Consider the following 16,659-nt stretch of genomic DNA (forward strand, 5'->3'; position numbering starts at 1 on the left):
ACATTATCCACTCCATCTTTCCCCTTTCCCTTTTCCCTTTTCCAATCTTTGCAACAAAAGAAATGGTTCTGTACATTATAAACACAGTCTGCACTTTAATTCCAATTATTTTTCTGTAAATTACATTATCCCAATAAGGAGTTAAAAAAAGAAATCCTGTTATTAACTGGTCTTTCTCCATTGAAAATGTTCACAGAACAGGCATAGGGGCAGCGTGAATCCCACCCCAATGGGCGTCTATTAGCACTCATTGCAGTTCCCTTTTTTGCAGTAATAACTCTATGGAACAAAATGGCGGCTTAAGCATGCTGGCTCATTGCGCAACATCTACAAATCCAAGCAAATAAGTGGAACATCGGCTTATATCTGTCAATAGCAACATATTTAAAAATCATTGGTTACTCAAAATAATTAGTATTTCAACAGAATTTAAAATGTATGAACTTGTGAATAAGGACTAAAAGAACATTTGTTGAATGTCTCCTAAATATATGCACCTATGGATGAGCCACCACTGAGTATACGTCCTTTCTGGTAAAAATGGTCAATATTAAATTAATCCTATTTAACCATAGGAGTTATATTTTGGAACATAATCAACAGGCACAGTCAAATTTTCATAGTGTGTCTCTTCAAGTGGCTCTAATCGCAAAATAAGTGTGAATGCTTGTTTCAAGTGTTTAGCCTGAGTGCAATTAACTTGAATGCATTCCCATCTGTTTCCCTCTGTGTGGGGCGTGAGATGAGTATCTCTGTGTGTGTGTGTGTGTGTGTGTGTGTGTGTGTTTGAAGGCTGTAAAACAGCAGTGCTGGTTAAAGAAGCTCACATTCAGTGATGTGTGTGATGCTAGCTGTGAGTGTGTCCATATTTCCTAAGGCAAGACACTACATGTGCAGTCCATATCATTTCCCTTTATAAACCTTATAAACTGCACTAATTAAGAGTTTATACGTATTAAACCACATTATGTTTTTAAAACATTTTCTTTAAAACAGGTTTCTAGATTCATAACTCCTGCATTCATAAATTTTTACATGTTCATTCTCATCCCTGATAGAAGGATATTAAAGAGAAAATTTTGAAATGCTGATGGTTAGGGATTATAAATGAAACCCAATGTAGTACATGATGTTAGCTAAAGGAAGATTTGTTCAGAAAATTTATACAATACACTGCTTACACTACTAACCAAAGAACATTAAACCTATCACAACACACACACACACACACACACACACACATACACAAACAGATTGATTCCACAATTGGGGTTCCATTTGTATCTCAGATTAAAATACTTCAAATCATTAAATACTTCAAAAACATTCTTTTTTTTTTGGCATTAATCTGTGAATCCATTGAACATCCTTTTCCATTAATCCTCCATCATAAGATATGAAAAAAAGTACACAACATTCACTCCACTCTGTTACCTAAACACCTTCACTCCTATGAATTATTCGGAATATTCCACAAGTCACATGTTTAACAGGAAGTTGCATCATGGAAATTTTTTCTGAAGATTATGAGAAGAAGAAATTTGGAAATTTACAGTATTTGGGATATTGAATGACAAGTGACTTTGAAAATACAACCCTGTTACTTATATTATACAGTAGATAAAAAAATAAGTGATAAGAATGTCATTAATAATATTAGCATGGATGGTAGTTAACCACGTTTTAAGTATTTGCTAATTCTAGGCTAAATAACTCCAATGTCAATAAAGCAATCTTGTCTGACATATTGAGAAATGTTTCATTTTTAAGAGCTCTAAGGTCTAAATGGTACTCAAATTGTGGAATTTACTACTTTAGAGACTTTACTACAGAACCACAATTTTAATTCAAATGGTTACATGTGTTCATTCCTTATCACAGTTACTGCGTTCAGTCAATAAGAACACTTGTATGAAAGATTTCAAAAAGGATTGGTATTATTTATTAATCTGTTTTTGATAACCGACTGAGTGAAAATCAATTTTTGTGGACTTTTGGCTCACTTTAGACACGCATAGCAAGATATTAAAACACACCATCATGTCCAAAGTGTACAAATGACTTTTGATTCTCATCTTTGGATTGAAATCAAAGTCAATCCAAACTGTCCAGGTTTGATATCAAAGTACTACGAACTCTAAATCACATGCAACTCAGAACACAAATGACAAATGATTGTAATGGATTTGAAACAAAGAATAGACACACACACACAAAAAAAAATCACACAAAGAAATCAATGAAATGAATGATTTAATTAACGAATTAAACCAATCACAACACACAAACACACTGATTTACAAGAATCATCGTTGCGATCACAGGATGAAAACAAGAAGATGAAAACAGAAGTGTAAGATGGGAATAAGTGTAAGCTATTTCAACTTTATACCACTGCACTGATGAATTCTTGATTCTTCTGGGTCGAAGGGTGTTTCGTGGACGTTACACAACATTAGCATTAACAGTAACTATAAATGGATTAAAACAGTATGATGTGTCATTCTTTGATTAATAAAAAAATGCAATTATTGGCAAATTGCTGTGGTATAAGAGGAATAAAACACACTGGGACACGACGTTATAGGAAATGAATCAAACATCACTGTAGTAACAGTAACTCTGCTTCATCACACCACCTTGTCATTGATTATTGTACTATATCTGCACACCCCCAAGTGTTTTATTCCTTACATAACACTGTACTTTCAGGACTATAGGTATAAGACACATCCCTCCATCCAGATTCCTTAAAACAAGTATTTTTCAGCCACAGAGTTTATGATTTCTATTGGCAAAAAAGATCAGTCCAGAGTATTTGCTGGAAAAATAATACCATGCATGTTGGGTTAAAGAGTATCAAACTATAGTCAGGCTACCATTACTGATCATTACGATTATTTGTTTACTTGTGTTTGCGGTTTGGTGGGTGGCGCCGCACTCACCAGCTCTTTCTTCTTCATACACTCCATGAGGATAATGAAGAGGTGCTGAGCCTGTGTGCGGCTGTACGTGAACGTCTTCTGGATGGTGACAAGCAGCTGGTCCCGCAGAGACTCGTTTATCAGCCTGCGTACACAGGTGGAGAGAAATACAGATCCGGGCTTGATCAAAAACAAGCCATGACATAAAAACAAATTTAACATTTTAGAACAGGAAAGAACATCATAAGTTTGCCCAAGGGTGTTCACACCAGCAGTGATTTTTCACCTTGTTGCTTGTTGCTCAAAATGTTTCTACACTACTCTCTTAGCTGGAGTTTCTGTTTTGATTTACTGCCATAACAACCGAGTTTTCAATAGTAGGACCAGGCGAGCGTGATAAAGCCATCCATTTCACAACAAAGCAGCTATCTTCAGCTAATAACGAGACCTCTTGTCCATTTTGACCGCAATTTGGATGTAACCTACGCAGTTTATTGAATCATAATCCAAAATCAAAGTCGCTAGATTGGAAATGGTCAAACACAGAACTGGATTGTCAAAATAAAAAAGGATACACAGCTCAGAACCTACACAAATCGAGTGATTGGCAAGACTTTGCGCTGAAAAACTGAAAGTGCTTATACAGAGAGCAAAACAGGAAGTACCTAGTGAATAGTAATGTCCTGAGCTGTTGTGACAAACATATTCTTGTTGAAAAGTCAAGAGTATGAACAGTTTGTGTATAAACTGCATTGCATCATGCTCTACTAGTATCAGAAATGTGCCGGAATATGATTTTTGTTCGTGATCAATGCCGTCTATCTGACAGGCCTGAAGTTTTTGATGTATGAAAATAGGACGGCATAAAGTGGTTGCGAATAGACTACATTAAAAAAAAAAAATAACATGGCTAGTGTTTCACTAAAAACAATTCATTGCATCTACTTTAAAAAGTTTTAAGCAACAATTTGAGACTAACAAAACTAGATTATATACTATTATGTACACAATTTTCTTCAACAGTTAAAAGGTAAATTAAGTTCATTAACTTAATATTCAATATTCAGCTTCACGAAAAATGACCAAGGTAATTGTTATGTTAGTTAGCTTAGTTTTAAGTAGATATATTTTTTCTAACTTTGCATATATTGGCTAGCTAAATGCACTAAGATGAAGATGCTGTGTTAAGCTAATATGCTTCAAAGATAATCAGCTAGTTTCCAGTATATTACTTTGTAGAAAAAATGTGCATTTGTCTCAGTAGGAACGATGGGAATAAAATGCTAGTTACTCAATTATTATGCTTGTCTGCTTAATGAATGGTTTTATGATTATATTCTCTTGTTCGTCTGGTTTGCCAAAATTTTTTCAGTTCACCCAGTTCAAAATTTGTCTGTAGTTGAGTGGATGCAAATTTAAAATGTAGAATTTGTAAAAAATTCCGTATATATATATATATATATATATATATATATATATGTATATATATATATATATATATATATATATATATATATATATATATAGTGTGTGTATGTATATATATATATATATATATATATATATATATATATATATATAGTCTCAAATACTCTATTTATATTCTGTTTGAATAAATGTAACAATTTTTTAATACGGAATTTACTTTCTATTATTTTTTGCATCCTTTTGTAACCCCCCACTGGTAGCCGCCACATCTCTTCACCTCTCATTTGCATAAACTAAAACTCCACTTCTTTTTCTGCATCACTCGCCACGGCCACTTCACATTTCCAACGTCACTGTACCTCCTGTTAAAAATAAATGACTTTCAGACACTGCTTCCTTTTCTCCCAGCATTGCTTGTCTGCAGTCCCCATGAACAACTCTCTCCGACCACTAGTCACGTCCATCACAGAAACCCTTATACCGTTAATCTCATCTCTCCACCACATCCATCTCAGTCACATTCAGTGGTCCCAGGTGGGCTCTCAGGCTGCTAATCTGCTGTCCAGAAAGCCAACTTTATCTCAGCCTTGGCTTCTAAGCACATCACGTCTTGTCTCTGACAGAGACCTGGATCACTCTGGAGAATGTATACAAGCTGTAATACAAGCTGCTTTACCCTCTGCTTTTTGCATTCTCTCATTCTCCATGGATTCAATGGAGTTATGACACAGTTAAGTCCGTGACTTTTTTTGCAGACTGAGTACATGTCCAAGTACATGCCTTTTGCCACTTGCTGATATTGGAATGAGTAACGTACTTACTATTAATCAATCATGTTACTTAGCTCTGTTTACAATTCCCCTGTTTAAATAGTGGCCATAAAAATTGCATAAGTATGTGTTCATGCACTTAGGATACTAGGCTCATTCTTTACAATGCTTTCCAGTTGATTTTAAATGAAGTGCATTAGCGAGCTGCATTCGTTTGCTTGGATCAAGTAAGGACGCAGAGTGGGTTTTGTTTCACTTCAGAAAAGCTCTTCAGCTCTTCATTGTGTCAAAATCCCTTGTCGTCAAGCACCAAAAGTGGCTAATCGTCCAGAACGATATACTGGGTAAAAGCTGTTATTTGCAGTCACATAGACATTTTCCTAGACATTTTCTTTATCTAGCCAGAGTTTGCTGTAGACCTGTGCACTCTTACTTCATAAACTTCACATTGTTGCCATCTATTGCTCACCTGGTGTCCCAAGGAACCTCGTACAGAGGAGCTGAACGGCTAGACCTATGAGGATTTCGACATCTTTGAAGAGAAGGTTAGCAGGATGCATTGGGTTTTTTTTTCTTTCCTGCATCCACTGGGTTTGCTAGTCCTCATTCCCTCCATCCCGCTTCTACCACATTTCTCCTCTACCTACAATTCCAGAAAGACCACCAAATGCTGAGCCCAGTCCCATCCACAATGCTCCAGAGCATCTCCACCAGTATCTCCACCAGGACCACTGCTGTGCTGAGAATGGTCTACCGTTCCTGTTCAAATTATATCTGGTCAGCGGTGGACCTGTGGTGGACTGACAAACTGTCCATAGCATCACACTTGCTTCAGTCACTTGTCACTCTGTATAGAGAGCAGAGACTGGTAAAATGGAGCGCACTGTGACCACTCAAACGGTTGAACCATATGAATGGAGGCTTGTGATTTAACACAACAGAGACAATAAAGAGTAAAATAATACTAATCTAATCGCATCATTACCACCATTCGTTATGTTGGATTCATCAAGGAAGGAATTAAAATACAATTAATTGTGCGGCCTCACTCTGGTAAAGTATATTTCGTTAATATCATTTTTTTAATTAATTTTTACGCAGTAAAGTATGTTTTAGCAAAATCTATTCTGAATATATCTGGAAACTTTTCTAGTAAAAGTTCATTTTAGCTCACCCAGAATGATGAAGTGTATTTTTATTAGTCTAGTTCGGGACATTCTAATACAGAATATGTTTATTAAAATTGCTAAATTAAAAAAAATCTGGTAAATCTGGTAAAATACACTTGTATTACTTTATTAAAATGTATTTTAGTATTTTAGTTAAATATATTACTAGTAATGTTTCTTGGGATATAATCTAATAAAATATATTTTCATTAATGTAGTATAATATAATTATACTATACCACTAATTATGTAATTATGTAAGGCATACTTTTATGAATATTCTTGTTAATTTTATACACAGTAGTTAAAAAATATTTATATTGGAACATAATAGTCTATTAAAGTATACTCCACTGTATATATGTTTATATGAATAGATATACATAATTATTAATCAATATATTATACTGTGTGTGTATATATATATATATAGCAAGATGCATAAATAATATATATATATATATATATATATATATATATATATATATATATATATATATATATATATATATATATATATATTAACTGGTTATTATTAACCGATTTAAAATAATGAAATTATCAACAGGGTTTAATGTTAAATAGTGGAAAAAGCTTCTACTAGAACATTCCGTCGTTTACTTACCCTCCCTCCTCTGAGTACTTGTGGCCGAATGCCAGGATGTCGGACGCTCGGCCGCTGCCGTCACAAACCACCACAGGCACAGGCGGCGTGTCCCTCAGGTACTCCAGCACGATGGAGATAACATTAGGGCCGCCTTCGACGATTAGTGCCACCACAGGCACCCCCTGTCCGATCCCTACACACACACACACACACTCACAAGGTTTTCTCTCAAGCACATAGCACCATCATGACATGTATCATTAATAGTACTGTAACTGTAATAAAAAAATTTCAACAATTCTGATTTATTATACCACAGTGCTGTTGAATGCTCGATCCTGATTGGTCGGAAAGTGTTGATTAATATTCTATAAATGCATCTCTGCCAATCATTCCAGCCAGCAAAACACATCACAGTAACAAAGTGTTAATACTGTCGATAGGGTGAAGTTTTCTGTAAGCAGACGTTTATTTAACATTGATGGAAGGAGTCTCCAGTGTCAGCGCTTTGTAATAGTCAGAGGTAAAGCTGAAATTTCAAAAAAAAAGAAGGTCTGTTGATGGAATGACTGTTTATAGCTGCTATAACATAAGTGAGAACATGAACTAACGTTCTGTGGCTGTTCGACAACAGCAAATGTAACTATAAACAGATAAAAAGTATGACCTAATGCTGTTTAATGAATAAAAAATTGTTATGTTAGCGCTGACAAATTGTTGCTGTACAAGAGCAATAAAACACTTCAGGATGTGCTGTTATTGGGATATAATCAAAACCAGGGTGGTAAGAGTTACTCTGCTTCACGTCAGCCTGCATCACACCACTCCATCATTGATTATTTTCCAATAATAGCACACCCCTAAGTGTTTTATTGCTTATTATTGTGGGTCTCTATTTTGTTTTGTCGATGATGTAGTTGGGAAAGTCGCACCAAACCAATAAGGCCATGTTGAATTCAGAGAGAAAGACACATTAATAGTGATTAGTCCATATTTAGTAGGAATTTGACTGATAAAGTTTGACAATCAGAAAACTTTTGAGATTTTATTGAGAAAAATTGAGATTGAGAGTTTAAAAAAAATCACTGTTTATTTATTTATTTATTTATTTATTTATTTATTTATTTATTAATTAGTCCAGCAGACAAAGTCATGTTGATGAAGCTATTAAGAAATGAAATGGGAAGGAAATAATGCTGTAGTGTTACAGTTCAGTTCTGATTTTCATGCATGAGTATTTTTTTTTTTTATTAAAATGACAAGGCAAAAAAAAAAGAAGAAAATACAATACAAAAGCCATGAAGTTGTTGTTTTGTTTTGTTTTATTGTGTTTTTTTTTTTCTTTGGCTAATTCTGAGGTCTACGTGATTGCCTTCCAGGGCAGATGACAAATACGACTAGCCTGCTAGCTATGTCTACAAGCCAACATTAGCATATTATAAGGCTTTAGCGCAAAAAAGACATCTTGTATTCACAAATATTGGTCTATGAGTGAGTTTATTAAAAGCTTATCAAAGATATGTTGAGTTAAATTTCAGTTTTAAACATAGCTTATCAAATCAGCGGTTCAAACCTTAGCCTCTGATAAGAGGTTAAAACTTTATGAATGGATTTGTCAGTCTTAAAATGCTTCGTTTTTAAATAAACATTGGTGCAGCTTGATTAACAGCTAATACGTAAAGAGTATGTTTTATTATTACGTAATACGTTTTATTTTTATACATTTATAGTTACATTTAATGTTACGAAACGTCTACTGAAATGTTACTTAGCAGCTTTAAACAGTTGTTTCCTCACCAGCCTCTCTTTTTTCCTCTCTATTAAAGTTAATAAGACAAAAACTCGGCCTGTCATCTTAAAGAGAACGTGTAAAGACTGTTACAAAGCGCTGACACTGGAGACTCCTTCCATAAATGTTACTTACAGAAAACTTCCCCATATGGATATAGTTGAAATTGGTTTATTATTAGCAATAGATTATTAATACAACTCCATGTGAATGATTGGTTACTATAGAAACATTAATGCATTAGAATGAGCGCATTACTAGAAACCTGTGATATGTCTTGGAGCTGCTGTCGACCAATCAGATTTGAGAATTCAGCATTCCTTTGGTGTAAACTGATATAATCCCGGTTAAAGCTAAATCTTAAAATACACATAGACAGACATTTACGCGTAGTGCATACCAAAAAAAAAAAAATAAAAAAATATATACATTTGTGGTCTGTCTCTTATTGATTCAACAATTATGAAACTTATATCTCTTCATACTGTTCCACCTCTACTACAGAAAGAGAGAAAGAAAATGGAGAGAAGAAAGCTGTGACATTGTTCTGTCAGCTGCCAGATTTGTGTGGTCCTGTCAGAATCTGACGAATGTCCACTGAAGCAAATCATTTGTAAATCGTTTGTTCCTTTTTTTTTTTTTAAATATTTCCTCATGCTTAGTTAATGATTAATAACTTTGTTAATTACTCTCTCCCATCTGTTAACGCTTCTGCTCTTGGCTTTGACTACAGTGTCATTTGCAATACAATGTAGCGTTGTCAAAGTGAGGACGAGAGACCTTGAGAATGACAGAGAGTGAGAGAGGGTGAAAATGAGCCCTGGCACACGTAGATTGACAGTTGGCCAGTTTTCTGCAGGTGACTGGCCTTTCACATGGATTCATTGGGATCCTGCTGTCAGGGTCAGGCACCGTGCATGTGCACACGCACACACACACACACACACACACACTCAGTCAGAGCCTATAGCAGCTTCTCATCTGCCCTGTGAAGACAGCATGAACACTTCCTCTCTCTCGCTTTGTGAACAATTAGCCATGATTGTGAGTTGATTAACAGGTGGTGCATAAAGCAGCTGGGTCCAGAGAAAAAGAATGAACCCGTCAGACCTTTGGCAGCTTTCTCTCTCTCTCTCTCTCTCTCACACTCCTTCTCTCACTCTAATACATCGACTGTCACGCTGTAATACTGTGGCTGTGGTTTGAACAGGATGCCGCAGTGGGATCCCACTCCAAGTGCATGAATAATTCAGGAAAATGTGAGTGCAGGAATGAAAGAGAACGATTTAGATAAAGGGAAGAAGACAGCGGGAGGTCTATAGGAGAAATAAGAAGAGGTGAGATGGGGAGGATGATGACTTGGACAGACAGGTAGAAATGCAAAAAGAAAAGAAAGAAAGAAAGAAAGAAAGAAAGAGGGAGGGAAGACTGAGGCTCCCACATGTGCTGCCATTGTGCCTAAAAAGGGATCAGTTACATAAAGCAGCTCTATTAATAGCTTTCGCTCTCTTCAAAGCCCTGTCATTACACGACTCAACTGGTGCAAAAAAAAAAGGAGTGAAAAATATCCATCCCTCTTTTCCTCTCTTTTTAGCTCCTAGGAGGACCGCCTTGTTTAGTCATATGTAGTGTAAGTGGATTTCATTTAACCCTGAAAGGCTTTTGTGCTGCCCTGTTGAAATTACTGCAGGAGAAATACCATCTGTTTAAACACATATTCACGTATGGCTGTACTTATGAGGACCGAAAGCAGAGTGCCAATCTGAGGACCTACACTCCTTTAATAGGAACAACTGTACGCCTGCTCATTCATGCAATTATTCAATCAGCAATCATGTGGCAGCAGCACAATGCATAAAAACATGCAAATACAGATCAAGACCTTCAGTTAATGTTCACATCGAACATTCGAATGGGGAAAAGGTGATTTCAGTGATCGTAGCATGATGGCTTGTTTGAGTATTTCAGAAATTGCTGATCATCATCCAGTGAGCGGGTGGGCGGAAACGCCTTGTTGATGAAAGGAGAGTGACCAGACTTTATTAGGAACATCTGTACACCTACTCATTCATGCAATTATCTAATCAGCCAATCGTGTGGCAGCGGTGCAACGCATAAAATCGTGCCGATACGGGCCAGCAGCTTTGGGTGATGTTCACATCAACCATCAGAATGGGGAAAAAATGTGACCTCAGTGATTTTGCAGTGGCATGATTGCTGGTGCCAGATGGGCTGGTTGGAGTATTTTTATAACTGCTGATCTCATGGGATTTTCAAGCACAAATGTCTCTAAGGTTTACTCAGAATGGTGCAATAAAGAAGAAACATCCACTGAAGAGCAGTTCTGCACATGGAAATTCCTTGTTCATGAGAGAGGTCAACTGAATGGCCATAACGGTTCAAATGGCCAGACTGGTTCAAACTGAGAATGGCCAGACTAGTTCAAACTGACAGGAAGGCTATGGTAACTCAAATAACCACTCTTTACAACCATGGTGACCTGAAAAGCATCTCAGAGTCTTGAAGTGTATGGGCTACAACAGACAACAGACCACATCAGGTTCTAGTCTCGTCAGCAAAATCTGAGCCTACAGTGGGCACAGGCTCACGCAAACAGGGCAGTTGAAGATTGGAAAAAGACCAGGCGATGTATTTCCAGTGTTTCCATGGTAACAGTCCAACATGGCTACATACTATCAAATACATACTATATGAATTGGTTTAGACTGGTTGTGATTAAGTGTGTGACGTGATCTACATTAGTGATGTCGCAGTAAAAAAAAAAAAAGATGCTTTGGTATTCTATGGCTTTGGTATCTGGATTAAACCACCAAGTAGATCTTTCCTGTTTTGAATACACAGAAATAGCATCACCTAAGAACAACACATTTTTTAAATGAAATAGTAAGGTCATATTTGAGAAAGCGATGGCCAGAGGTATCTATCAAGGTACAACACTGTTTTTTGCAAGGTGTTAAGTTGGTGCTGCGACACCAGGAGAGCAGGAGAAAATGAGACTATGAGAAAATGAGGTCCAGGAGTTTCTAATTTTACACTTCAGCTCAGAGAGAGAGAGCGAGAGAGAGAGAGAGAGAGAGAGAGAGATGGGAAGTTTAAACAGCAAAAGGGGTTACAGGGTTTACTGAAACAACGCTAAGCACAAGACATAATCGATAAACATTCCAAGTCCAAATCCCCCAAAAAATCCAGAGAAACCAGAAAGCAAAAAGATTGTTTTGGAAAACTTACTGACACCAGAGACTCCTTCCATAACGTTAAATAAACTTCTCCTTACGGAAAGCTTCACTATATTAATATTTAAAAAATCTGTTTATTATTAGTTTTAGATTTTGTGGTGTGCTAGCCATACAAGTCCAGGTGATTGAGTTGTTATTATAGAAATGATAATGTATTAAAATGATCACATTTAGATCTAAGATTTAAGGTTTGCTAACACACTGACACATTAACAGACACCATTGTAGTTTTGTAGTTTGATCTTTCAAGTTGTAATGCAGAAAATGCAGAGTAGGCAAAGACAATGAAGCAATCCTGCGAAACGTTTGCCTGGCAACAAAAGTGATCTGACGCCAAATTACCCTCTTCAACTGTGAACAGAAGCCTTATAAGAAATTGTCTTGGTGCTCTGCTAGAGCTAATAATCCATTTACTGCAGAAAGGCAAAGCAAAAGACTGTAAGATGCTAAGGATCATAAAGCACTGTGCACTGCGCCAAGCAAAGGCACAAACAGAAAGTCCCATTAGCAATTCATTCTAAGGTTGCGTAAAGGGATGGTGTATAATCCCTTTGTATGAAAGGATTGTAATTCATCATGCTGTAACTTTGGGAAAACAATTTATTTATGAAACCTTGTTTTGAACTTGTTATTGACCTACCTAGAGTGGACGTTCGATAGGCCACTTACAGTAATAAATCGGCAACCTTAAATAAAGCGTCAACCTTCCCATAACTGGAGGACAAGAAAAGTTGCCAAAATCCTTCAAGCATACTTTACAAGAACTTGTGCACTGTCTCAAATTCTCATGTTCATTTCTAGCTTGAGTACCATCTAGACTAGAAATCACTGTAAATAATACATAGAATCTACTCGAACTTCTCCATTTACATTAGCCTTACAAACTCATTTCAACCATAAACCTTTATTTTGACCTTTAGACCTTTATAAAGGTCTTATTTAAACCTTTAGACTAAAATGTCTTTAAAAGAATAAAAATATATTCCATCTCATGCATCCAAACCTCTATCTTGTACTGTAGCTAGAAGTAACAGACATGTAGTCTGTCATGTCTAGATCGTTTACGTGTAGAGAAAAGACTCAGACAGTGCTGGTATTAACTGTAAAACATAAATATATGGTGCCTAAAATAGCTGATTAGAGTGATCTGGGCCTTTGTTTTACAACTGTATTGGTCTCAGATTTAAGGGTTCTGTTGGTTGAGGATCTGGTGCTCGAAGCGCTCATGTTCAGTCAATTAGCGAGCAGCATTATCCCAACAGACAAATGAGGAATATGAGAAATATTGAGCGCCAGCATAATGGAGGGAAATTATCACCGCAATAAACGCAGGAGTCTAACTGCAGGACAATCATTTTATAGTTAGCAGCAACCGGCTCGGTGGATCTTAAAAACAATCCAAAAATTCAAAATCTGATTCTTCCAAATCTAAAAACGTGCCATTGACAAATCTGTTTTAATATCTACAGTAATCACAGGGCTGTACAGTGCAACATTTAAAAAAAATATATATTCTATATGAAGATATTGTGCTACTAAGAAGCACCAACACCTTAACAATGGCACATTGTCAAAGACACGTTGTCAAAAAAGCGTCTGAGTTAGTGCTGATGTTCCTCTGGCTGGGATAAATGGTGTTATGAATAAGAAACAGTGAAAAAGTATTTTTCAGTTCTAAATCTTAAAAAAAGGGGAATCTAAGAAATTACAGTACAAATCAATGGAGGGAATCATTTTAATTAGAGTAAAGATCCCTAATATATGACGAAAGAGTTGCTGTTTTATAGAAGCAGCACTCCTGTGTGAACAATCTGACAGATAAAGGTTTACTTTGGCCAATAAGTTATATTCTGTAGGTACAGTCAGGTGGCAGGGGAAACACTGTCAACAATCAAGACACCCTACGTAACCGGCAATTCAGTTTTAAATGTGATAAGCATAGTCTGTCAAACACGCATACTGCCATGCCAAAACTCCATCACTGATGATGTAAACCAGCAAATAAGTAGGATGAATGAGGATGTTCTTTTTTAGAGTAGATGTGGTTTTTCTTTGCTATAGTGCAAGAGGTATATTGATTGGTCACACAGGGGTGCTGTCTCTATAAAACAGCGACTCTTTTGTCATATATTAGGGATCTTTACTTTAAAAATGATTCCCTCCATTGACTTGTACTGTAATCCCATAGGTTCCCCTTTTTTTGTATCTTGGTGCCTCCCAAGGACTTATCTCTGGGAATTCTCCTGTCCACTGTCACCTCCAGAAGGTTCCTTCTGGGTTCTCCGGTTTCCTCCCACCTCCCAAAAACATACTAGTAGGTGATTTGGCGCCTCCAAATTGCCCCTAGGTGTGAATATGTGTGCATGGTGCCTTGTGTTGAATTGGCGTCCCATCAAGGGTGTATTCCCACCTGGTGCTGCAGATGAAGGAATGAATGCTCTTTGCCAACAACTGAATAAGTACATTGAGACTGAAATAATCCCTAATCATTCCAATCAATATATCAAATTTTTCCTTTGTCTACTTTTTAATGGAGCATCATGGGTCGAGAAAGATAGAGACAGAGATGGATGCATTGATAATTTGTATTTTTAAATTAGAGCCATGTGAGAGAGAGAGAGAGAGAGAGAGAGAGAGAGAGAGAGAGAGAAAGAGCGAGAGAGAACCCAGAAGGCTATCCCCATATGGTACAGTGGGAATTACGCCAATATGCCACAACCCGCTGAGGAGACGTTCAAAGGAGGCGGCAGGAAATGATATCCAGAAATAGTCCACTAAAGCCAAGGGAGCAACAGATGCCACCATCACACAGAGCCCTAAAGCAGGTTTTAGGTTAGAAAGACTGGCACCCTGATGGCACGACAGCCATAAAATCAGTTCTTTCAGTGAATAAGTACACACATTTCTGGCATATATACTGTATTGGTACAAAATGTGACAACAGCTAACAAATTTATTAACTGCCAATGGCCCCAATTTATTAGAACAAACTTTAGGAAATAAAATACAGGCTTGAGCTGTCCGTGGTGCTGAAATGAGTCGCATGGAGAAGCACATTCCCTGGGTCAACAAGGGCGGAGCTTTAGTTCAACTTAATCAGCCAATCGCAAACTCAATCTTATGACGTCACTACTAGTCTTTGCGAAGCTCTTCGAATAAAAATAGTTTACTCTTTTAAGTTCACACACACACAGATTTAAATGAATACTAAACAGAGTTGAGCTCCATTGTAATTGTACTGTAATATAACTTGACAGTAAACATAGCGAATCAGTATTATGATTATGAATACACTTTTGATTATTAAAGCAAAATGTATTTGTAGATTGTTTAAAGGAGGAACTCAATACTGTGCATGTCCATTCATATATCATTTCCAAAGACTCCGTTTTTAACTGTAAAGCTTTCAAAACAAGATGACTAGCTCATATTTCTTGAGTCTCTTGAAAAGAAGACAAACAAGATATAGGCAAAAATGAACAATAAATGAGTTATTACCTGTTACTTTGAACAAGAATGTAAGAAAACTGTATTTTTTTTTAAACAAACAAGTACCTGAAGTTACTTTTAACCACTATGTGTATCATTACTTACTGATACGGAGTGGATTGTGCTTACACCAGAGAGACAGTGAAAGCTTATTGGCGTTTGGATGCATACAATGGCTTTCTTAGCAGAAAGGTAAGAAATAGTTGTTCTTATAATGTCGTTTGCTGGTGAGTTAGCTCATTACTCGCCTGTTTCGATTACAACATGCAAATTGCATCGATCTCTGGGTTTCAATGTCTGTTAGACCCTGATACGGTATGTTGATGACTCTTGTTGAGCAGCAGTGCCACTTTTAAGTGTGTAATATTTCAGAAGAGTTGAGATCAAACGTGTGTGTTATAGATGCTGGAGTTAGTGTGTATCCAGCTGTCTCTATTCACTTCAACGATCCAACTGTTTTGCTGTGCTATGCCTTTAGGAAATCGATACACTTTCTTTTCTGAAAGCAAGTTTGTTCCTGGCCTGAGGGAAAATCCAACTACTGAACAACTTAAATCACATGAAAAGAGCCACATAGCGTATGATTCTTCATTGTTTTGAATGATGTTTATCACCTAGGGACAGTGAGGCCACTTCCTGTGGCTTTTTTTTAAAAAATATACATTTGAAACATATGTTTTGCTTGGTTATATGTTTTACCGTATTACATATCCATACCAAGGATAAGTATCAAAAGATATTTTAATATCATTTTCATGCCAAGAATGCCAAAAACAAAGAAAAGTGAAAACGTCTGGTTTTACTCACATTTCCTTTGTATAAATGTTGATAAGACTATATAATAACACAAATTGAATGGTACTGTTTCCACATTATTGTAGGCTATGAAATAAATAGAGCTCCCTTACATCCTAAATCCTAAATCCTAATTTAACCTAATTTAAAAAATATATATAATCACATTTGTTAGCCTACATGCAAAGCCATGATAATGTTAGTTAGATAAATTACCTTAGCTAGCTTAGTTCACAGCAAGCTAGCTTCTAATTGATCATCATTGATCATTTTGTTGTGGAATGACAGCAAGAAGTCAAATTTATTAGCAAGCTAACAGTAATCCAGTCATTATGTTGTGCAATTAAACCCAGTGTTTTACACCAAGCAGAATGATGAACCAAAGAAGTGAAAAGAAAATTAGTGGTGATGCCATATAATTAAAATTGTAA

The 16,659-nt window shown here is 36.4% G+C and overlaps 1 protein-coding gene across 11 annotated transcripts in view; it reads right to left on the reverse strand.

Annotated features, from left to right (window-relative positions):
- Nucleotides 1-16,659, reverse strand: part of trpm3 (transient receptor potential cation channel, subfamily M, member 3) — a 179,062-nt gene that overhangs the window by 46,463 nt on the left and 115,940 nt on the right. For 10 of the 11 annotated variants that reach the window (XM_053228776.1, XM_053228779.1, XM_053228773.1 and 7 more), the window contains 2 exons: nucleotides 6,917-7,091; nucleotides 2,946-3,069 (listed from right to left, as the gene is read on the reverse strand). In XM_053228776.1, coding sequence (XP_053084751.1) covers nucleotides 2,946-3,069; nucleotides 6,917-7,091 — 299 coding nt within the window. Of the gene's footprint in view, nucleotides 1-2,945; nucleotides 3,070-6,912; nucleotides 7,092-16,659 lie in introns of those variants that run through there. The other variant, XM_053228778.1, reaches the window with a different exon arrangement.

This window comes from Pangasianodon hypophthalmus, chromosome 24, assembly GCF_027358585.1.
Source record: "Pangasianodon hypophthalmus isolate fPanHyp1 chromosome 24, fPanHyp1.pri, whole genome shotgun sequence".
In the NCBI taxonomy this organism is placed as follows: Eukaryota; Metazoa; Chordata; class Actinopteri; order Siluriformes; family Pangasiidae; genus Pangasianodon; species Pangasianodon hypophthalmus.